General features: G+C 37.8%; 6 protein-coding genes across 8 annotated transcripts; 2 read left to right on the forward strand and 4 right to left on the reverse strand.

Moving 5' to 3' along the window:
- Positions 1 to 167: 167 nt before the first annotated feature.
- LOC128739235 (zinc finger protein OZF-like) lies at positions 168 to 1,816 on the reverse strand. 2 transcript variants are annotated; one of them, XM_053834693.1, is made up of 3 exons: positions 1,660 to 1,816; positions 463 to 1,594; positions 168 to 399 (listed from the first exon to the last, which is right to left on the reverse strand). In XM_053834693.1, exons 1-3 carry the CDS (start codon positions 1,780 to 1,782, stop codon positions 215 to 217), a joined length of 1,440 nt encoding a protein of 479 aa, XP_053690668.1. In that variant the 5' UTR covers positions 1,783 to 1,816; the 3' UTR covers positions 168 to 214. The 2 variants fall into 2 exon arrangements, with proteins under 2 accessions (XP_053690668.1, XP_053690667.1); XM_053834692.1 differs by having other exon boundaries at positions 168 to 1,594.
- Positions 1,817 to 2,033: 217 nt separating this feature from the next.
- On the forward strand, positions 2,034 to 4,005 carry LOC128740844 (zinc finger protein 260-like). Its single transcript, XM_053836412.1, has 2 exons — positions 2,034 to 2,338; positions 2,401 to 4,005. Exons 1-2 carry the CDS (start codon positions 2,213 to 2,215, stop codon positions 4,003 to 4,005), a joined length of 1,731 nt encoding a protein of 576 aa, XP_053692387.1. The 5' UTR covers positions 2,034 to 2,212.
- A 226-nt stretch (positions 4,006 to 4,231) lies between these two features.
- Positions 4,232 to 6,106, reverse strand: LOC128740845 (zinc finger protein 502-like). The gene is made up of 3 exons (XM_053836413.1): positions 5,976 to 6,106; positions 5,753 to 5,874; positions 4,232 to 5,693 (listed from the first exon to the last, which is right to left on the reverse strand). The coding sequence occupies exons 1-3, from the start codon at positions 6,102 to 6,104 to the stop codon at positions 4,232 to 4,234; spliced, it is 1,713 nt and encodes a 570-aa protein (XP_053692388.1). The 5' UTR covers positions 6,105 to 6,106.
- A 1,194-nt stretch (positions 6,107 to 7,300) lies between these two features.
- LOC128739229 (zinc finger protein 791-like) lies at positions 7,301 to 10,158 on the forward strand. Of its 2 annotated transcripts, none has more exons than XM_053834685.1 (4): positions 7,301 to 7,361; positions 7,430 to 7,633; positions 7,700 to 9,559; positions 9,621 to 10,158. In XM_053834685.1, the coding sequence occupies exons 2-4, from the start codon at positions 7,505 to 7,507 to the stop codon at positions 10,128 to 10,130; spliced, it is 2,499 nt and encodes an 832-aa protein (XP_053690660.1). In that variant the 5' UTR covers positions 7,301 to 7,361; positions 7,430 to 7,504; the 3' UTR covers positions 10,131 to 10,158. The 2 variants fall into 2 exon arrangements, with proteins under 2 accessions (XP_053690660.1, XP_053690659.1); XM_053834684.1 differs by having other exon boundaries at positions 7,306 to 7,366.
- Positions 10,145 to 13,743, reverse strand: LOC128739239 (uncharacterized). The gene is made up of 4 exons (XM_053834699.1): positions 13,627 to 13,743; positions 11,823 to 12,232; positions 10,667 to 11,426; positions 10,145 to 10,502 (listed from the first exon to the last, which is right to left on the reverse strand). The coding sequence occupies exons 2-4, from the start codon at positions 11,914 to 11,916 to the stop codon at positions 10,274 to 10,276; spliced, it is 1,083 nt and encodes a 360-aa protein (XP_053690674.1). The 5' UTR covers positions 11,917 to 12,232; positions 13,627 to 13,743; the 3' UTR covers positions 10,145 to 10,273.
- A 3,957-nt stretch (positions 13,744 to 17,700) lies between these two features.
- Positions 17,701 to 18,854, reverse strand: LOC128743402 (putative RNA polymerase II subunit B1 CTD phosphatase RPAP2 homolog). The gene is made up of 4 exons (XM_053839966.1): positions 18,631 to 18,854; positions 18,457 to 18,571; positions 18,188 to 18,285; positions 17,701 to 18,131 (listed from the first exon to the last, which is right to left on the reverse strand). Exons 1-4 carry the CDS (start codon positions 18,732 to 18,734, stop codon positions 17,708 to 17,710), a joined length of 741 nt encoding a protein of 246 aa, XP_053695941.1. The 5' UTR covers positions 18,735 to 18,854; the 3' UTR covers positions 17,701 to 17,707.
- Positions 18,855 to 21,882: the final 3,028 nt, after the last annotated feature.

The raw sequence follows: 21,882 nt of genomic DNA on the forward strand, positions 1-21,882 counted from the left end.
GAATTGCATGCAAAGCGTTTATTTTTTCGAGTCACTTTTTTTCAAACCACTAAGGGAAATCTTTTAAAGAAGGTTACATACTTTGAAGAGGATAAAAGAAATTTTAGGAATTATCAGCCGTTGCTGTTTTATTCAATCTGCCTGAATATATTTTTAATCACCTTGCAGATTTTGGTCTTCAATGGATTGGATTGGTATAATTTGCTTCCTTTAGCTAAATCGCCGCCAGTGTCGTAGAAACTGAATTGCACAGCGCGTCCTTACCATGATGTTGAAGACGATGCTGCTTAAAGTCCGCAAATTTGTTGAATCCTTCACAGCAATCGTCACAACTGTAAAGCTTCGCTCTGGTGTGTATGCGCTCGTGAAGCCTCCTTTCCCGATCCCGAATAAAAGCAGCTGTGCAAAAAGAACATTGGAAAGGTCTTATACCTAGATGAATTTGATTTTCGTGTAACGTACGATCACTGGTTTTAAGATAACGTTTGTTGCAAAAACGACACTGATAAGGTCTTTCCTTAGTGTGTGTCAACTGATGCGATTGAAAAACAGTTTTGCTAGTGAATGATTTGGGACATAACGTGCATTCAAACCAACGTACATTCGAATGAACCATGCTGATGTGATCTTTAAGGACGCTTTTGCGGTGAAACGATTTTCCACACTGACTGCAAACGTTAGGTTTCTTAATGCTATGCAATTTTTCGTGATTTTTCAAGCCTCCACTAGTAAAAAAGCGTTTATCACATTGTGGACAACAAAATGTGGCCACCTTTCCGCACTGACTTTTTTCGTGCTGAATTAAATTCGACTTTGAAACGTAGCGCGAACCACAAGATAGACATACGTGTTTCTGATGTCGATCAGCGGTGCGGTGTCGTATAAATAATGGTTCGTTAGCAAACCCCTTGAGGCATATGTCGCAAACCAAATTATGATGCTTCCGTTCTTGGGCATGCTGAATACGCAACAATTCGTGTGTAGTCATAGCATGTCGCTGTAGATCTTCATGTTTTTTAAATTTTTTATAGCAGCGCGTCACGCAACAGGCAGTAGATGATTTGAACCATATTCCATGATGATTTTTGAGACTCCCGTTATCTGCTGCATTTTCAACAACTTCACAATCTAGAGGATCTGTGATTTGAGATGAAAGTACATTATGTTCTGAAAGCAAATTTTTCGTTTCATCTCCTACTTCATCTAGATACTCGATTTCTTGTTCTTCTGATTCTTCGAAGTATTCTACTACCAACTTCTCTTTGGTTTTATGTGCTATATGCGTAACACGTACATGTTCTAGCATTGCTTCGTTGGTATCTAGTAACACACCACAGTCCTGGCATAAATACAGTTGGTTCAATTCTATTTGTACTGCGCTGTTTCCGTCCAATTTCAATGTTTGATCTGAATCCATCTGTTTTGAGCGTATAGAGGAAGAAAGAGGCTTTGCTGACTGAATTGTTGTGGATACCAACATTTTTTTAAATATTGCATTCGAATGTATACATCGCTTGCGTAGCTGATATGCATCCTTAACTTTAATCAAACATTCGGTGCAAATATTTTGTGGTAATCCATCACCATCTGTTACCTGTAAGCAAAATAAGCATAAAATAATGTTTGTTTTCATTACCGTTATGAACTACGGGACTTAACCATAACATCTGTGCAGTCGATGATCATATTTGCAATGACTTCATCTTCGCTTTCGCATATTTCAAACAACGACTGCAGCATGATCGCTTCGCTAGTAGAACACACACGGCAGTACAGGTCCATTGAGAGGAAACTTTTTTGAAATTTTTGTGAAACTGCTTGTGCCATCACTGTTGGAACTTTGTTTTTGTTTGTTACCTTTTGCATATTGTGACAGCAGCCACAGGCCTTTTCCTTTTTTCCCTTTTTCATATACCTTCCCTTTTCGATATACTTTGGCCAATCCTTTTGGTTTCTTTCCTTTGATTATTTATCATTATTTACACGATTTACACGAAGTCCCGTTATTAAACTGTTAGGGATAACTGGAAAGTGAAGTTTATTTTTATTTTTTTCGAAGTCTAAACCTTCTAAACAGCCGTCTCAGTGCAACACAAATAATAAAAAACCTAAACAAACGAAAATATTACCAACAACGAAGCCTGCTCGAGCGCTCAATTCTTGTTCACTCCGTCTAGATTTGAACAAGATCTGAGAAGCCAAATTAAATATTATGGAGTCACTTTGTCGAACGTGCACAGCCCAAATTAGGGACCAGAAATGCTCAATATCAGTTTTTAGCTACACACAAGAAGGGGATACAATAGCAAATCTGTTGCTTCAATATTGTCTGTTGAAGGTAAAAATGTGTCTATATATTGAGATGGTAAAATAATTCTGTTTTAATGCCTGTTGAACTAGATTTCAGAACAAGACTCGCTACCAAAAGAGTTATGTAAAATCTGCGTGGAAAACCTGTTGACTGTAGTGAGTTTCCGAAGGAAGTGCGTGGAATCCGAACAAACTTTACGCCAGATGTTTGAAGAAGAACAAAATCTACCAAATTTAATTGGCTTGGAATCGATCGTCAAGCCGAAGAAACTTGAATACGTATATAATGCGGATGATTGCGAGTTACAGAAGAAAGAAGAAATAATAGAATCGGTTGGCTTTGAAACAGAAACTACGCATTCGTTACTGATAGCAGATGATCTGGAATATGAAACGCAACATTGTAACAATTACAATACTATAGAAATGATGAGTTTCCGATGCTGTATTTGTGCTACAATTTTTCACAACGAGGAACAACACAGAGAACATGTTTTCTTGTCTCATAATATTACCTTTTCAGAAACCCTATCCGATATTGATTGTACATATGTTTGCTGTATATGCAAGCATGTATTTGCCACTCTAGACGAATTAAGAAATCATCAGGGAAAAAATTTCATAGAATTATTTCAGTGCAGTATTTGCAATGATATTTTCGATACCGTTGAAGGGGTATCTAAGCACTTAGAAAAACCACATTCGGCAACACCAGCAAAGGTTCTTAACGCTTTTCCAAAATCTTTTGGGAAACAAAGCAACGGAACGTTGAAAGACAGAAAAACGAGTGAGCGGTACTGCTGTGTAACCCACTGCCATGACTGCTTCCCTAGTGAGGAAGAACTGATATTCCATGCACAGCAAAAACATGCACTTAAACTAAAATATAATAAGGAGAAAAGCTCTTCTAGCAAGCCATATCTATGCCAAGTCTGCTTCCGAACATTTGGCACATTGAAAAACCTAAAAGTACATCAGTTTGTTCGTGCTAATAACAAACAAAACCGGCACTTTGCTTGTGCACAATGTACCTTCCGAGCTGCAAGCAGAAACCTGCTTGCAATTCACGTACGCTCTAAACACAGCGGAGAAAGACCATTCGAGTGCAGTTATTGTAAAAAACGATTTCTTAGCGAACTGCATCTTAAGAACCATTTAATCTGCCATTCATCAGAAAGACCATTTCCTTGTTCGCTTTGTGAAAAAGTCTTTAGCCGTAAACGTAACATGGAAGAACACATCCGCTCATGTCACTCCGAGGATAAACCGTTTCATTGTAGCCTATGCCCAGCCCAGTTTAAAGTACCTCAGCATTTGCGCATACATGCACGAATTCATTCCGGAGAAAAGCCATACAAATGTTCATTTTGTGATAACAGCTATTATCACATTTCGGACCGCAAACGTCATGAAATGGTGCACACAGGAGAAAAACCATATCACTGTAGTACATGTGGGGCAGCTTTTACAAGAAAACGAACGCTTATGAGCCACAAACGCACTCACACCGGCGAACGACCGTTCTGCTGTGCAATTTGCGGAAAAGGATTCTGTCAAAATGCTACTTTGAAAAAGCACGTGGAGCGTCACAGAAGTAACACCGCTAACGACCTTGAGAAAACGGTTTTTTGCGTAGAAGTATTCGATGACCAAGGTAAAAATACTGAATTTGACAATATAACAAATTTTGGGTAACATATATTTATATTAGGATGGTACTTTTATATCACAGTACAAATGAAGATACTCAAATTAAGAATTAATGGGTCTCATGCTTTTGCAATATGGAATAGATGACTTTGTCGTCGGGTATTTTTAGATTTAAATAGGCCCACACCAACAATGGTTGTTGTTGATAAAAAGCTATGATATATTTACTACTCCTAAAATGCCATATGTACTGACAATCTAAATCTAATATTTATTCACCGTCATGATTCTTTTTAATGTGAACCACCAACTCACGCCGGCGAACATATGCTGCCGGACATTGTTCGCATTTGTGCGGTTTTTCACCAGTATGTCTTGATCGCTCGTGTCTAGCCCGATCCGTAGCGTGCGCAAATTGTCTGTCGCATCCTTGCCTGCAAGGAAAAGGCTTTTCCCCCGTATGCACACGTACGTGAATATCCATTGCCTCTTTAGTGCGAAGTTTTTTTGGACAAAATCGACATTCCCAGGGAAAGTTGTCCCCATGCACGTTACGACAGTGGCGTTTCATTAAAGCTTCATCCCGGAAAACAAATTGGCATCCGGCCTCAACGCACGGTACACTTTCAAACGGAACATGGATTTTCCGATGATGCTTCAGGACTGACATTTTACGGAACGCCTTTCCACAAATGTCGCATTTATGTTGTGGTGGCTGCTGGCTGTGCTGTTTTATTTCATGATCCCGCAGAGCATGCAATTTAAAAAAAATTTGACCACATTCTTGACAAGAGTGGGTTACACGTTTCTGCTTATATGACTGATGATGCACTAGTTTTAATTCATTTTCAAATAATCGTTTACAAACCGAGCAAACGTGTTGCATGCCTTCAGGTGATTGTGCATGTATAAGCTCATTTTCTCTGCGTTTTCCATTATGAACTTGTTCAACGTGCTCTAATAATTCTTCATGATTTTCGAACTTTTCCCAGCATCGTACGAAACAACAAAAAAAATTTATTTCGTCTGAGTTTTCCTCCAAAACTACATGCTTTTTACGGATACCATTCCTATCATTTTTCTTGGTATTAACATTCGATGTCGTTATTTTTCCTTTGGAATCTTCTAGCATTTTCCGGTGTTTAGGGCTATCCTTTTGGTGCATTTCCAATTGACTTTTTTGAACAAACGGTTCATTACAAACCGTACAAAGAAAAATGTCTCTGTACGAATAGTATTCAATGTGTTGTGCTAGAATTTCCTGTGTTTTGTATTTACAATAGCAAATGGGGCAAGTATAGCTACTATCTGGATAGTAATTGTGTGCATGTGACTCTTTCGAATGATGCACCAGTTCGTCTCTACTACTAGCGATAAAATTGCAGCCACAGCATTGCTCTCCGTCGATTTCAAAATACTCGAAATCGTCAAATATCATCCTTTGCGCGATTTTATCGTCCGGAGGAATCTTAAACGGAATGTGGTGCAACTTCTGATCTGCACAAGAGTCTGCTACTCGCAATACTGTTTCGCTTTCAAAACCGGTATCTTGATGCAATTTATCTTCAGGCAGTGATGGAACGCTGGAACTTCCAAGATAACAGTTCGACAGTTTCTTGTTAGTTTCACTTGTGGTATCTTCCTCCAAATACTCATATTCAAATTCATCATCATCTACTGCGGATAGTTCAATTTTTACATCGTATGATACAGGCGATAAACACAACTGATTTCTGGAATTAAAACTATTAAGCTTGCATCAGCTTAGAAAATAAATTTATGTGGTACTCACTGTCCGTAATTTTTAAAGATTCTTTCTGCGTCTTGAATTTGGTGGCGGAATGAAATACTTTTTTTGAGATTATTTGCGCATTCGCTACAAATATGTGAAGGGTTTCCATCATTTTGTTCAATCTAAAAACAAACTCATAAATTTAAAAATGTTTTACTTAGAATAAAGTCAATGCCAACATGGATCGATTGTAAAAGGCATAAAAATCATTGAGGATACTTACCGTCACGTTTGCAAAATCTTCAATTAGTTCGGCTAAACATTTTGCATTTCCTGTATCCACTTCAAACAGAGAAATTGATGGCGTACCACTGCAAATACGGCAACTTGAAATAATAGCTTCCGCAGCCATTGATGTAAACAATATTATTTTAAAAAACTAATAGATAGATGCACCACTGGTGGTCTACCAGCTCTACCCGCTCTAGGCTCTCTGGCTCTACCAGAGTCTGCAACTTTTCAAAAGGCCTATAAACCACGGGAATGACACTTCCAATACCAACCTGTACAAAAAAAACGTAGCCAACATAGAGCGGGCCCAAGCTGACAGCTTCATAGATGGGCTCAAGCTGACAACCGAGTCGGATGTGTAAATAGTTAAATTTTGTTAGTTTTAGTTTGATTTGAGCCAAGGTTTTAGCATCACATAGCCAATATCAGGCAGGCAGTTGATGCGAAACACATGAAACTGTGAAAATGGTTAGTTAAATTTGTTTTGTGAAATCGCTTTGCGTTTGCCGCCTTTTTCATGTGAGCAACGAAAATGTGACGTCATATCAGCCCCCTGCTATAAACAGACACTCCATATATATATTTGACAATACATTGACATCTCGATCTTTTAGCGCTGGCACTAGAGGGGTGGTGTGGCTGTTGTGGTATAAGTGCGAAGTAATCAAAGATTACTTTTGTAATCATTTACAAACTTTACGAATTAATTTTAGGTAATCAATGGTAATCAGCACTTAGTAATCAATGATAGATCATTACACGGGAGCTCCTAACCACACTTTTTTGACAGCACTTGGTGGTTTGTTTACATGGTGTTAAAGTTTGAATTGAGTTTTCTATCTTTGTCCGGCAGATAATGATAAAAAATTATAGTTTCTATCTAAGAAAAAGCACCTTACATGCATTTTAAAGCACCTGACGCAGTAATCCTTCACGAAATTTAAAATCGAAACTGCTGGATGTGACAAAAAACATGTAAACAAACCACCAATTGGTGTCATTTGACGGCAAAATGACGTCATCGCAAAATGATCTATAATCTCAAGTAATCATTGGTAATCATGATTAATATCTATAGTAATAATCACAAGAGATTGAATCAAAAAATTAATGGTAATCAGAAAAGCAATTAAAAGTAACTTAAGTAAGTAAGATTATACAAATAAACAAATAAACTTTTTTCAAAGGTGCATAGTAGTCGTTGCTCCCGGAAACCCCTTGCAAAATGCAAAAGGGTTGATTATGCGACCTTTTGAAAACTAAGGCCAGAGTTTACCTCGTTTACCTAGACGGAATTTTGTCGATGTGTGAGCAAATAGTCGTGAAATGTTTGTCTTATTTGTCAATTTGAACATTTTACAGCAGTAGCCGCAGTATAGTAAAGTAAAAATAGGATGGTGTTTAACAAAAAATGAATTGTATTATTCTTACAATCCGATTTTTTAGACCAATTTATGCGATTTTCCTCCTGCAATAATATCCTTTGGTACTAACACGGATCTAATAAAACTCGGCTTCAAAATGATGGAAACTGAGTGTTGCTGCCGAATTTGTTTACGTGCCGAAGTCGGACAGGAAATGGTTTCAGTATTCCGCAAGCGGAATAATGAACTGATCGCCACTATGTTGATGGACTGTGGTGATGTTCTGGTAAGTTATACTTATGCGTTTTTCTTTCATTTTAAAAGGATTAAAACTGATTATCGTAATACGCAGGTTTCAAAAGATGACGCGATGCCGGGAAGGGTTTGCATGGAGTGTTTAGATCGACTCGAACAGGCGTACAACTTACGTAGACTAATTCAAAAATCAGATTCATCTTTACGCAAGATAAGCAAAAAACGCGTGCACATAAAACCGTTCTTTCCGAGCATTGCGTTGGAAAAAGAGCCGGAGATAAAATGTGAAAATCATGATAATAGTGATAAAAGTAAATCAAACATTTTGAACAGTGATAATATTAAAAGCATTATTGCGAAAGATACATACACTATTATACATTTAAAAGGGGTTCGATGTTGTGGCTGTAAATTGCTCTTTGATTCCCCAAGGCTACTTGAGCAGCACTGCGCTGAGACTCATCATCTGAGTGCGGCTTCGAACAGTAAGGATACAAATGCTTTTCAATGCTCGAGTTGCCTCGAGATTTTTCCGAACAGAATGAAGCTGCTGAACCACACTAAGACTTTTCAATCTAATCACATATATCATTGTACACAATGCGATATAACGTTTGATGTCGAATATCGTTTGCAACAACATCAGAGTCTCAGTAAGGCTCATCGTAATCGAAATCAGGCAGGCGAAACTGCCACAACGGCATTCGAAAGCCTTACCAAAGTCCGGTCAAAAATAAAACGATCTGTTTGGCGTAAACGAGTTACCAGAGAGTTGAAATACCCTGATCAGAAAAATATAGTAGGTATTGATGAAACGGCGGAATACCAAATTATTCACGTAGGTGGAGAACGATGTTGCGGATGTGAACTTATATTTGCTAGTTTACAGGAACTGAAAGATCATTGCAGTGAAGAGCATCATAGAACCGACGAGAAAGGTTCGTTCGAGTGTAGGCTGTGCTATGAGAAGTTTGAGCAAATACAGTCATTCAATAGACATAATACTGCTCGAAAGCACAAGCAGTTATACTTTTGTAAAATGTGCAATGTGGTAGTTGATGTGCAATTTCGTTTCGATCAACATTTGAAAACCAGTGTCGCACATAAAAAAGCGCTTGCTCAAGCAGGAATTGAGCCATCATTATTGCCTGAGGAATGTTCGAACGAAATGCGTACTCTTGATTCTTGCATTATCGATGAGGAAATTCTGGATTTTCGCTGCTGTGGTTGTAATTACACCTGCGATAGTAGGGAAAAGTTGGAGGAGCATTCTGAAGAGATACATCGAGCAACAGAAACTATACTTGATGAAACTGAACCGCATGAGTGCACTATTTGTTTTAAACGCTTTAGTACACCAGAGCTTCTTGTGTATCATCGCAACGCAGCATTGCAGAGCACTGTCTATAGATGCAAGTATTGTGACATGCAATCGGAGATAAAATATCGTGTTATGCAGCATCTGGCTAGTGGCGTGCATCAAGACTTTGTCAGAATGGAAAGGAGAGTATTTAATGCGGAAGAAAAGGGCTACATTTGTTGCTTTGTAAAATGTACCTTAGTGTTTCCAGATTCCAACGACTTGGTGGAGCATGCAGAAGCTGTCCATGCCTCTAAGCGTCGGGAGAACGCCGAAGAAAGGGAACACGAAGATTTTATATGCTATGTATGTCACAAAAGTTTTCGGAACGAAAAGTCGTTATATTTCCACCAGTTTCCGCGCAAATTGGATATGCACTGTGCATGTAAGGATTGCGGAGCAACCTTTTCAAACAGTGCTGCGCTAAACGCCCATGAAAAAACTCACATCGGACTGCGAGAGTTTCAGTGCGATGTTTGCGGAAAGGCTTTCTTTGACGAGAAGGCCCTTCGAGTACACAAAGTGTGCCACAACTCTGAACGCCCATATGTGTGTGAGGTTTGCAACAAATCTTTCTTGCGAAAAGGAAACTTAAAGGTAAGATAAAAAAAATTGCACATAATAAATCGTATTTTAATTGGGTATTATATCGTAAAAGGTACACAAACGTTGCCATGCCGAAAGCATCTGGGATTGTCCCCACTGTGACGAAAAATTTAAAACAAAGCAATCACTTGTCCTACACATACGGTACCATACGGGCGAAAAACCATTTCAGTGCCGATACTGTAGCAATCGCTACAGTCACACAACAGATCGCCAGCGGCACGAAATGGCTGCCCACACGAAGGTGCGGCCGCATAAATGTTCCAAATGCCCGGCTGCCTTTATTCGAAAGCGTCAACTGACGATGCATCAGCGTGTTCATACTGGCGAGCGACCATTTGAGTGTGACATCTGTCACAAACGCTTCATGCAGAAGAATAACTTGGCGAAACATCTTACATTACACAAAGAACGAGAACAAGAGAAGTACGAAGAAACTAATCATTCAATTGAGGTGGTAGAAGTTATAACTGGCGATACCGAATATTTGATTGAAGAAGTGCTTGAGGAGAATGGCTCGGATGACGATAGTAGTTGTATAGAAAATCAAGATGAAGGTTGATTTATGTCCAATAAATTTCGCAAAGCATACGAACTAATAGCTATATTTGTCTGATAAATTCACATTTTATCACAATCTATTTTTTATTTTATACCGTGGGTTAAATGAATACAAATTCACAAAAGGCTGCATTACAAAATGAATCATTTAGTTACGTTTGTTGGTGAAGATGGTGGCTTTAAAATTCCGCGTTTACGCAAATACCGAACTATGAACGGCGTAGCTCCTAGAGTAATACTTATTCTAACGGGAGCAAACACTTTGTGGATTGCGTAGGCGATCACGAACGTCCCGGCACCGGTACCGGTCTTACTAGCCAGTGCCGAATCCGCCCAGCCGAGACGGTCTAGTAAGGCTACCATGTCTATTCCGCTGTAAAGAAACGAGAAAATATATTTTATACCATTTTGCAGTTTCCTCCGCGTAGCAGTCTCGAATGGATTGACCGCCACTTTGGTTCATAGTATTTGTTCAATATTTAATGGCTTATTAGATGTAAAAACTACAACACCTCATCATTAGCAGCAGTTACAAACCTAGAAACTAAAACATAACATGCACCCAACGATGCCAAGCTGATTCCAACATGAAATACAATGACCGTGGAGCCGTACTCCTTAACAGCTTTCTTCAGGCGTTCCTTCCGTGTGACGGGCATCGCTTTCGTTGGTTCCTCAGTCACTTGTTTAGCTCTCGAAGTGTCTTGTGCACACATTGCAACACAATCAAGCGAAAAATACCTAATGCTACCGTTACTATTTATAGGGTTAGTATGCTGCTGAAGTAGCTTGTTATAATGGCCTGCTACTAATAAACCTAATGTACCTTTTTGCGCTTTATCCTCATAGACAGACCAATTGGAGCGCACCTCCTTGCGTAAATTGGTGTAGTGCGAAGAATGCAAATCTTGGGCCAAAAATTTGCCCTCTTGAGCCCAGCCACCACCTGGCATATTTAGATGAGTAAACTTGTGCAGTCCCCCGAACGGACTTGGAACGTTACTTTGCATAGCAGAATTCAAATTGACGGCACCGCGGCAATCGTATGATTGAACGTGTGGATCCATGCCACTTTCTGCCGCACGGGAATTGTCCACAGTCACATCGATGTGGTTTGCCACGTACGACGATTGATGCGTAAGAATCGCTGACGAATTGATGTCACGGGCACGTTGCGGCGAGAAACGGGTCGTTTCGGCCGGATCAATGTTGACAGGAAGCGGTAAAGCGTCCGCTGCTGGGTAGTCCCGCTGCACGGATACATGCAAACGGTGAGAGCTCTTCGGCGTTAGGTGAGCTAAAATGGAAATATGAAAAATATTTTTGAAATGGGTTATAAAAGGTCGTTACGTAAAAAACTAGTAGATATCTGAGTCAGTTTATGTGTTGTTACTTTTTTAATCTACGATTCTCATGTTGCTTGTATGCCAGAAAACTCATTAAGTACAGTGATGCTCCGATTTTTTAACGTTTGAAAACCTTCAAATGGCTAATAGATTCAATGTGAAATATTTGAAAGCATTCAAATAGCATTTGAATACACCCAAAATTCCTGACATGCAAAATTTGTCTGGCGGTAAAAAAATTGCCGAGTCACTGTACCTAATCAAACTCTCCCAATCAAAAAATTAGGCAGATAATTGGCTCGCGCGATGGAAATTCAAGTGTTTGTTGAATAAATTTATTGACCTACCTTCCATTGAGCCCATCATACCGGTCGACATCGTTCGTCCCGTGCCCGTGACCTTGACGGCCGTTTTAAAAACCTGCTGCAACTGCTGCGCCATTTATCCAGCAATATTACGTACAAATGTTCGTATCAGCTGTAGCTAGCGCTGGTTACGTGTGATAGTTAATTTTAGTAATTTCTGCTATTTTGCACTTTTTCTGCAGACGTACTACACTGATAAACAAAGTTCTCAGTATTTATTTTTGCTTGACCTACAGACAGAATGACTTGGAAATTTCCGTTAGATAACAACCGCTACCGACGCAAGCTAAACAATGACTGAGGAACGCGACAGTCGACGAGAAAGATATCCAACATATGGAGAAGCCAGACGAGCGCTTTGTGTGCGTTGGTATTTTCTTGGAATGGGTTTGCTGTTTTTCAGTAAAGAGAAAGTATGAGAAAATGTTCTTAGCAGAATGAAAAACAAATAGCTAGGTATTTTATTTTATTTATCTACATATATCTATAAGATATCTCCTGTCTATATACGTAACGTTTTTAAACGCATTTAACGCAGTAATTTTTTGGTAACATCTGCAAAATGTGAATTTTTTAGCTCCAATGTTTGTTCGTACTCGCTTTAACATTTATTATTGGTTTTGTTCAATGATAATTAACTAACTTGCTCAATGTTTAGAGTAATATCTAGCGAGACCACACTATATATTAGGGTCTAACACCGCTTGGCGGTTCTTATTTGAAGGTGATGTTGTTCTGTTGATGATGCACATGATCGTGCCTGATCTTTGTACCTATACGACGTTTTTTTTCCGTACAATGAACTCCGTTTTTGTGAGAAGACATTTTTCAAAACCTGTATTGTCAGGCCAGCACAGCTAACTATTTACACAGCATTATGATTGATCTCAATTGCTGTTTATTGCGTCAAGCAGAATGCTAAAATTAAACTTCGCTGAACGATGGACAAACAGGAGGCAGAACAAACCACAAAGTGCCTTCCTTCGCATCTTGCTGACAATGATGAAATAGGGTAGGTACACTTTAGTCCGCTAATGGTGACATTTTTTGCGCTGTTAAAGACAAAGTTAATGGTAGGAGATAGTAATGGATTTAAAGGTGTGGATCGAGTAAAGTACAAAAATTAGCTGATAGCAGGGTCATTTGAATGCTATAAACATGTGAAGTTTACCGCCTCTGTTCAATAATTTTTATCCTTACCTCAACGTGGTGCCAGCTAAGGTGTAGGTACAACAGGAAAGCTTACTACTACGGCGACTACGGCAGTGAGGTGGCAGCCCCATCCACGGAACAAGAGCTTTATATCAACATCCAAGTGTATCTGACAATTTTATTGCGACAGAAAATGAAGAATGGAATCGATCTTTATCTTTTGCGACGGATTCGAATCGGAACATACATCATGTTGATCTTTGTCCAGCAAGGTAAGCTGGCTCAAAGGTTAGCCGCCTAAAGCTCTAAATACTGGGACTGAAGAGAGACGATCACTTGTGAATACAAGAAATATTTAAGACATCTGGAAGTCTTGTGCTATCCAGAAACAAGGATTTAGAATTCTGTCGAGCCTAAGGACTCGGATGGCCTTTAAAAGATAGGCGAACCGGCGGAAAAACACACATTAGTGTTTAAATTAAGCCTTTCTTAAACTTTGAGCTACAATTTTTAGACTATCTGGCATCTCTATTTTATTTTATCTCTTCCACCAAGAGTTCACACTCGCACGTCTTTTGGTATGAGTAAGTTTCTGATTGCCTAAATTTCTTGTTTTTTATTCACAATTACCTACCTAATAGTTTTGAAAACAAAATTTGGGCTATTGAATAAACACTAATAGACGTTATGGATAACTATTTTGTTACAAATTTCACACTTATAAACTTCAAATTTAAGCACTCAAAAGCATAGCACAGCCCATGTAGATTTTATCGCTACACTCAAAATAATAATCACTTACACTCAACCAAAAGACCACTTACATCTTACGTGCAAACGCACATACTTTTCAAAAATGAGCTGTCATATACGTTTTATATTCAGCATATAATATTTAGATGACAATACGTTAATATTCAAGCAGACATCATATATATTTTACATACCTTTACTTAATTTTCTAATACCATTCACATAACTGTCACGTGATTGTCAGGTGTGCAAAATAAATAGGTGATGTAAGGTAACTTTCATATGCCGTTCACATAGCTGTCACTTGTTAGTCAGGTATGCAAAACGTAATTTTTATGTGCTCGTCACATAGCTGTCACCTGACTGTCAGGTATGCAAAATAATTAGATGATGTAAGCTAATTTTCATGTGCCGTTTATATAGCTGTCACGTGACTATCAGGTACGCAAAATAAATAGATGACGCAACGTATTTTTTATGTGCCGATCACATAACTGTCACGTGATAATCAGGTATGCGAAAAGTGATGTAACGTAATTTTCATGTACCGTTCATATAGCTGTCACGTGACTGACAGGTATGCAAAATAAACAGCAACCATGGCATCAAGTGAGATTTACGCAAACGAATTTGGGCTCCCATCACGCAGTTTACCGCAAGTAATTAAATGTAAATTATAATTCATATAAGCACTAAAATTAATCCACATTAACAATTTCAGGTCTTGTGTTTTTTCGATGGAGTCATGGCAAAATACTTAGGAGAGAAATTATGCTGCGAGAATCTAAGGGTCCGATTGGTAGTGAAAAATTATAATGTTACGATTGCACGACTGATCAGCGGACTGTCAATGTGTTTATCAATTTTAATACAAGGACTGCAATCCAAGGTATACGCGTTCTCAAACAATTAATGCATATTATGTTATTTTTTTACTTTTTTTAGATACGAAGCATTGCACCGCGTTGCTTTTCCTAAGTACCGCATAACCACAGAATCATTTGCGAAAAAGAACTGTTGCCTTTGTTGAGTACCAGTCTGAAGCTCAAGCAAACATTCAAGTCATCTACGAGGAATATACATCAGAACCAATTTTTCCAATAGAAACTAAGTTAGTCACTCTAGACACCTAGGAAAATTGCGCAATGTCTAAATGCAGCTAAATATAGTAGATATAAAAAGTGAGTATATAATGTTTGTATGACGCATAGAAGTTTTAAATAAACTTTATATCATCAAATATCTGGTTATTTTTATTATATTAATAAACTATTAATACTATTGAAGAAATTAACCATTCCGCATGATGCAGATAGAATGTATGTGATATTCTACTAGAAGTTAAATGAAGTTCATACATAAGGCACCTGAATACCACGTAACTTATATGTGCACCCGACTATCATATTAATGTGAATATTTACGTGACGAACACATAATATTTAGGTGAAAAGTATTATGGAAAATATTTATATGGTTTTGCACTTGATATGTAAGTGATTATTATTTTGAGTGTACATATCAAGTGCAAAACCATATAAATATTTTCCATAATACTTTTCACCTAAATATTATGTGTTCGTCACGTAAATATTCACATTAATATGATAGTCGGGTGCACATATAAGTTACGTGGTATTCAGGTGCCTTATGTATGAACTTCATTTAACTTCTAGTAGAATATCACATACATTCTATCTGCATCATGCGGAATGGTTAATTTCTTCAATAGTATTAATAGTTTATTAATATAATAAAAATAACCAGATATTTGATGATATAAAGTTTATTTAAAACTTCTATGCGTCATACAAACATTATATACTCACTTTTTATATCTACTATATTTAGCTGCATTTAGACATTGCGCAATTTTCCTAGGTGTCTAGAGTGACTAACTTAGTTTCTATTGGAAAAATTGGTTCTGATGTATATTCCTCGTAGATGACTTGAATGTTTGCTTGAGCTTCAGACTGGTACTCAACAAAGGCAACAGTTCTTTTTCGCAAATGATTCTGTGGTTATGCGGTACTTAGGAAAAGCAACGCGGTGCAATGCTTCGTATCTAAAAAAAGTAAAAAAATAACATAATATGCATTAATTGTTTGAGAACGCGTATACCTTGGATTGCAGTCCTTGTATTAAAATTGATAAACACATTGACAGTCCGCTGATCAGTCGTGCAATCGTAACTTTATAATTTTTCACTACCAATCGGACCCTTAGATTCTCGCAGCATAATTTCTCTCCTAAGTATTTTGCCATGACTCCATCGAAAAAACACAAGACCTGAAATAGAGGTTTTCCGTCAGATCATACCCCTCCTTTTCTTATTTTTTCTCGAAAGTACTCCCAATACGAGTGACAATGGTGCAAAAATATATTTTTTTCGTTTACTCTAGAATTTACTACGATTTTTTAAATAATGCAAATTGCAAGAATGTTGAGTTTCTTTTCACCAAATCACGAATGTTGAGTTTTAAAAAATTCGTTTCGGCTGCACTGCTTATCAAAACTTCCAGATTTTCTGGCAGCATTGCACAACAGTTTTTGACATATGTGTATCAGCGGTAGAGTGAAAAGGACAAAACGAATGAAAAGCTAATGATTATCTTCTTTTTCATTTCGTTTGTTGCTTGCCACAAGAGTAAAGAGTGGCACAAATGGTTTCGAAGTGGTGAAAATAGAGGACACTGGTACAAAAAGGCATGTAATACATCCGAGAAGTGACGGATTGAAATATACTTATTTTAGTTTTCCATTTCTACAGTAGTTAGAGGTTTAATAAAGAAAGTTTTATATGGGTATCATTTCTAAGAGTTAAAACCGAACATTTAGTGAAAAAAAAATTTTTGACGGAAAACCTCTATTGTTAATGTGGATTAATTTTAGTGCTTATATGAATTATAATTTACATTTAATTACTTGCGGTAAACTGCGTGATGGGAGCCCAAATTCGTTTGCGTAAATCTCACTTGATGCCATGGTTGCTGTTTATTTTGCATACCTGTCAGTCACGTGACAGCTATATGAACGGTACATGAAAATTACGTTACATCACTTTTCGCATACCTGATTATCACGTGACAGTTATGTGATCGGTACATAAAAAATACGTTGCGTCATCTATTTATTTTGCGTACCTGATAGTCACGTGACAGCTATATAAACGGCACATGAAAATTAGCTTACATCATCTAATTATTTTGCATACCTGACAGTCAGGTGACAGCTATGTGACGAGCACATAAAAATTACGTTTTGCATACCTGACTAACAAGTGACAGCTATGTGAACGGCATATGAAAGTTACCTTACATCACCTATTTATTTTGCACACCTGACAATCACGTGACAGTTATGTGAATGGTATTAGAAAATTAAGTAAAGGTATGTAAAATATATATGATGTCTGCTTGAATATTAACGTATTGTCATCTAAATATTATATGCTGAATATAAAACGTATATGACAGCTCATTTTTGAAAAGTATGTGCGTTTGCACGTAAGATGTAAGTGGTCTTTTGGTTGAGTGTAGAGAACGACGAGTACAACTTGTACTGTACAAGTCACCGTTCAGAGTTGCCAGATTGTTGTTTCATTGCTGCTAAATAGTACTCGTTTCTGTACATCCAAATCTAAAGCGAAGATTTCTATTTTATTATTAATACAGGGAAAAATAGAAAAGATATAGTTATATCGGAGTATTTAAAGTTCGTCACCAGTTTTTTCGTAAACCGCTGCGACTCACCATACACGTACGAACATGGTGGCGTAGCATACTGGTGTATTGACACTCAGCTAACATGGTTCACTTGTTCATTAAAACCGTGAATCAAGTTGGCAGACAAAAATGCTGGACACGGCCCTCGGCTCGAATGATCCGGCATGAACTAATAGTCTGATTGAATATTTTAAAATCATTTAAAACTCTTGCTAGTTTCAGTTATAATTTCATTTATTATTCTAAAGACAACAGTTTTACTTTCAAGTCCAAATCATGGTTTTTACTATCATCAGTATTTGAAGATTGTGGCGATGTCGCATTTTGGTTAACGCTAACCAGCGGTATCTCGTCTCCTTCCCGCATATTTTCCCTTTGGAAAATACTGCCGTCGGGTGTTTTTTCAATGATACGAAGGTCCTCGAATCTACGTGGCGCTTCCGGATTTGATTGGTTACTTGTGTTATTTTCCCGAATGTCGCCGTATAACTTAAACTTTGGGATATCTTCCTGGTCACGAAGCCAAAGTGGACTCGTTAGCATTTGAGCTTTGATGTAGCTGGATGCCTTGTAGCACGAGCCACTGCAAAAATTCTTCCGCTCAGTGATGTCGTATACTTTTTTATTCGATAATGAGATGATGTATTTTTGGTTCGGCAGGCTAAAATTAAACATTTTTTGAATTTATGTATTTTAATGGGGATAATTAAACGTTACTTCGTTAGCTTCTCCTTACAAAGTGGATAGCCGCAAATTCGCTGAATTGCTCTCTCCTGGATGACATCATCGAAATGGCATTGGTTAATATCTCGCAACTATAAAAGTTTGAAAAGCTTGTGGTTTAAATAGTGAATGTAGGCGTCATCAATCTACCAATAGTAAATTTGAAACACGGGACTAAATATTTTAGAGGAGTCAATTCGTAAAAAACCCTTACCAACTTTCGAAAAGACATAGTCAAACGTGGAAATTTCAATCATACTCACGCTATGTAGAAACCACTCAACGTTATCAGTTGGTTCTAGAAGAGCTTCCACAACAGACTGAGCTTTAGCGTTGCATTCCTTCTTTTTGCGTAGAGCTAATTGAAGTTGTACTTTACTGCAATTATTTCAGCAATCAGCAAGACTAATTTATCCTTATTACTGTGAATGACTTACCTAAAATTTCTTGCTTTTCGAGGAAGCTTAGTTCGATTAACTTTTTCTTTGTCAATAACAGCTTTTTCGTCTTTAAATACATTGAAGTTTTCGTCATCGAACATGCTGTTGCAAACCAAATATTTTTCGAATTGTAAATTCGTAGTACCTCTCGCAGCTGAGATGGTTGAAATATTTACACAAAAAACAAACACAACACAAAACGATGCAATGTGTTTGTTGTGTTTGTTGCTATCACGCACGGCAGATTGACGAGGATCGAGGATGACGGTGATGACGGTCCACCCACAGCTACCTTTACAAAAGGACGCATCCACCGTTATTTGCGTTAGTAAGTGGCGTTATCTTAAGGGCCAGGGTTTTCAGTTAGGTTCTCTCAAGGGGTTTTCAGTAAGGAGTATAAGTGCGTAGTAATCAGAGATTACTTTTGTAATCATTTACGAATTAAAGCCTAGTATCGACCTGAAAAGAAATGGGCAAAAAGATAGGCCAAGAAATGCTAAAGAGAAGATTTTCCATTTGCGATTTCTTTACCAGTATGCACCTCACAAGAAATATTGTTTTACTTTCAGATGGCGCAGTTTTACATGCTAGTGAATTGAAACGAATTGAAAATTCCGTACGGAATAATATCCGGCGTAATTATTACCACAAGAAAAAATGATAGATAATTGCTTGCCTTGCAGTTGTCAAAATTTCTTCGGTAAATACCAGGATTTGTTCTTAAGCTGTTTTCTTTTCAGCTGGATATTGCGATTATTATCTAAAATTTTTCTTTCGTAGGTAAAAGTTGTGCGCCTAACAGTTGCGCGCAGCTTTGTTCTGGTTGCTCGCAGTCAAAGTATCTCTTTTACACTCACACGAAATCTCGTAAAAAACTGTCAACGCAAGAGTGATGACAAAAGCAACAATATTTCTCTCTCGCTCATCAGCTGAATGCTAGGGTAGCTTGCTTCGAGTTTGTCCGTTCAAACATGGACCAATTTTTTACAAACGCAATCAGCATTTAAATTTTATCATTTTCGGTTAACGTAAGACATTGTAACTGTGTTGTTTGTAAGTCTGTACGTAATTGAACAAAACAAATGTTATATAAGCAAAGAATAAGAGCAAAACATAGAAAACTTACACGTGCTTACACTGTCAATAATACATGATTTACATTTGCGCACAACTATATAAAGCTAAAAAACGAAATATTTTCTCGGGAAGCACAATACTAGCCTTAATTAGGTAATCAATGGTAATCAGCATAGTACACCAAATTCTTTTGTTACACGGGGGATGCGTCCCGTGTAAAATAAAACCGTGCAAAAATAAACCGTGTTATTTCGAGAAACCGTCCAAAAAAGTCGTGTAAAAAAATCCGTGCAAAAAAAGAATTGGGTGTAATCAATGATAATCTTAGGTAATCATTGGTAATCATGATTACTTTATAGTATTCACAAGAGATTGATTACTGGTAATCAAAAAGTAACTTTTTTCAAAGGCGCGTAATAATCATTGCTGTTGGAAACCCCTTGGGTTCTCTGTGTTTCCAGTTAGGTGCCGTTCAAATATTACATAACGCAGCAGGGGGTGGAAGTTGTGGGAGATAGAAATAATATATGTAAAATGTATATGAATAAACACATCGAATTAATTCTAACAATATCACAGTCTCTTAGAAAGTTCGAACATTATTCTTAATAAAAATATCCCGCATTTTGCACCTTACCCAAGTAACAATTTCAGGCTGATCAAACGCTTTTATAGCTGATTTTATCCAACCTGTGGCTGATCTATGGTTTAGGTTTAGAAATGAAAACCTTTTTTCAGCTCTTAAACATCTAAATCTGGTGATTTTATCAAGCTTCGGGCTAATTAATAGCTGCTTTCGAAGCTGCAATGAAGCTTAATAGAAACTTTTTTGCGCTTTTAAATAGCCAATTTGCGCAATGCTGTCAATTCTATTTTTAGAACGAGAAATAGTTTTGCAATCTGCTTTTCCAGTCGCTTAATCGACGCTTCATCAACCTTTATGCAGCCAAAAAAATCTATTTTTAAATTAAAAAAAATGAACGCGTCATTTTTATTTCGCCGTGAACGCGATATTTTTAGTTTCGAATAACTTTAATTCGTACAAGTAAGCTAGAGCTAAGCTAATTAAAAATGCATGTCTTTTTTCCGGGAATTGAACCAACCATCTTTTGATCCATAAGCACTCACCGTATGATCCGCCCCATTTGCATCTGCAGAAGAGACAGTGAGAATATCTTTACACCTGAAGCCTAGCCCGTCTAGCGTGAAGCAGTCAATAATGTCGATAACTGACAAACTTTTGCTGTCAGCCGAATTGCGAAATTCTATGATCTGACAGTATGTGTGCTGTGAGCCGAAAGAAAACTGGGTAGAAGTTTTTAAAGCCACTTTAACGCCCTTAAGCAGCCTTAAACTAGTTTTAAAGCTGTGAGCCTAATGAAAGCTTCCACTCTACATTTTATCACCTTTAAGCAGCCGTAAAACGGTTTGGTGTTTATGGCTGTTTAGAAGCAGATTGTTTAGCAAAAAAAATCCGTTATTAAGCTTTTTTATCAGCTTTTGAGAGAGAACTGGTTTGAAAAACTTAAAGTAGCTTAAACATCGCTTATTTATACACCATTTGAGTGCTTACTTTATGCAGCTTTGATCACCTTAAACCAACCCGTAAACAGCTATTGCTCTTGCAATTCAGCTACCGTTGTTACTTGGGTACTGGACACCGCAGTCTAAAAGTGCGACTGGCACAAAAAGTGCGACAATGCGAATGCTGTGAATGAGAAAGAGAAAGAGTAACAACTGCAATATTGCTGTTTTGTTTTGTCATATGCATTGGCATGAGAGAAAATAATGTGGATTAATCGAGGTACAGCTGCAAAGCACAATATTATAAAAATAATTGTTTCACAAGGGAAATTCTGACAATACTAACATTGCAAAATATAATCCAATACGGCAATAGCGCGTCAACTGGAAAATAAGAATATTCTCTGTAAGACAGCTGTCGAGCGAAGCTATATAAACAGCTGCCCTCCGTACGAACTTTCATCCTTGTCACGACTTTTGAGAAGCAGCAAGCAGCAGCTGAACCATGGACCAGCAGCAGAAGCAGCAGCAGAAGCAGCAGCAGGCAGCGAAACCAGTGGCCCCTTTGGAGGGTAAGACCACTGCTCAATCCATCGAGGCAAATCCACACCGGCGGCGCGGTACTTTGCTGTTCACCCCCGAACAGCA

The sequence above is a fragment of the Sabethes cyaneus genome, chromosome 3, assembly GCF_943734655.1.
Source record: "Sabethes cyaneus chromosome 3, idSabCyanKW18_F2, whole genome shotgun sequence".
In the NCBI taxonomy this organism is placed as follows: Eukaryota; Metazoa; Arthropoda; class Insecta; order Diptera; family Culicidae; genus Sabethes; species Sabethes cyaneus.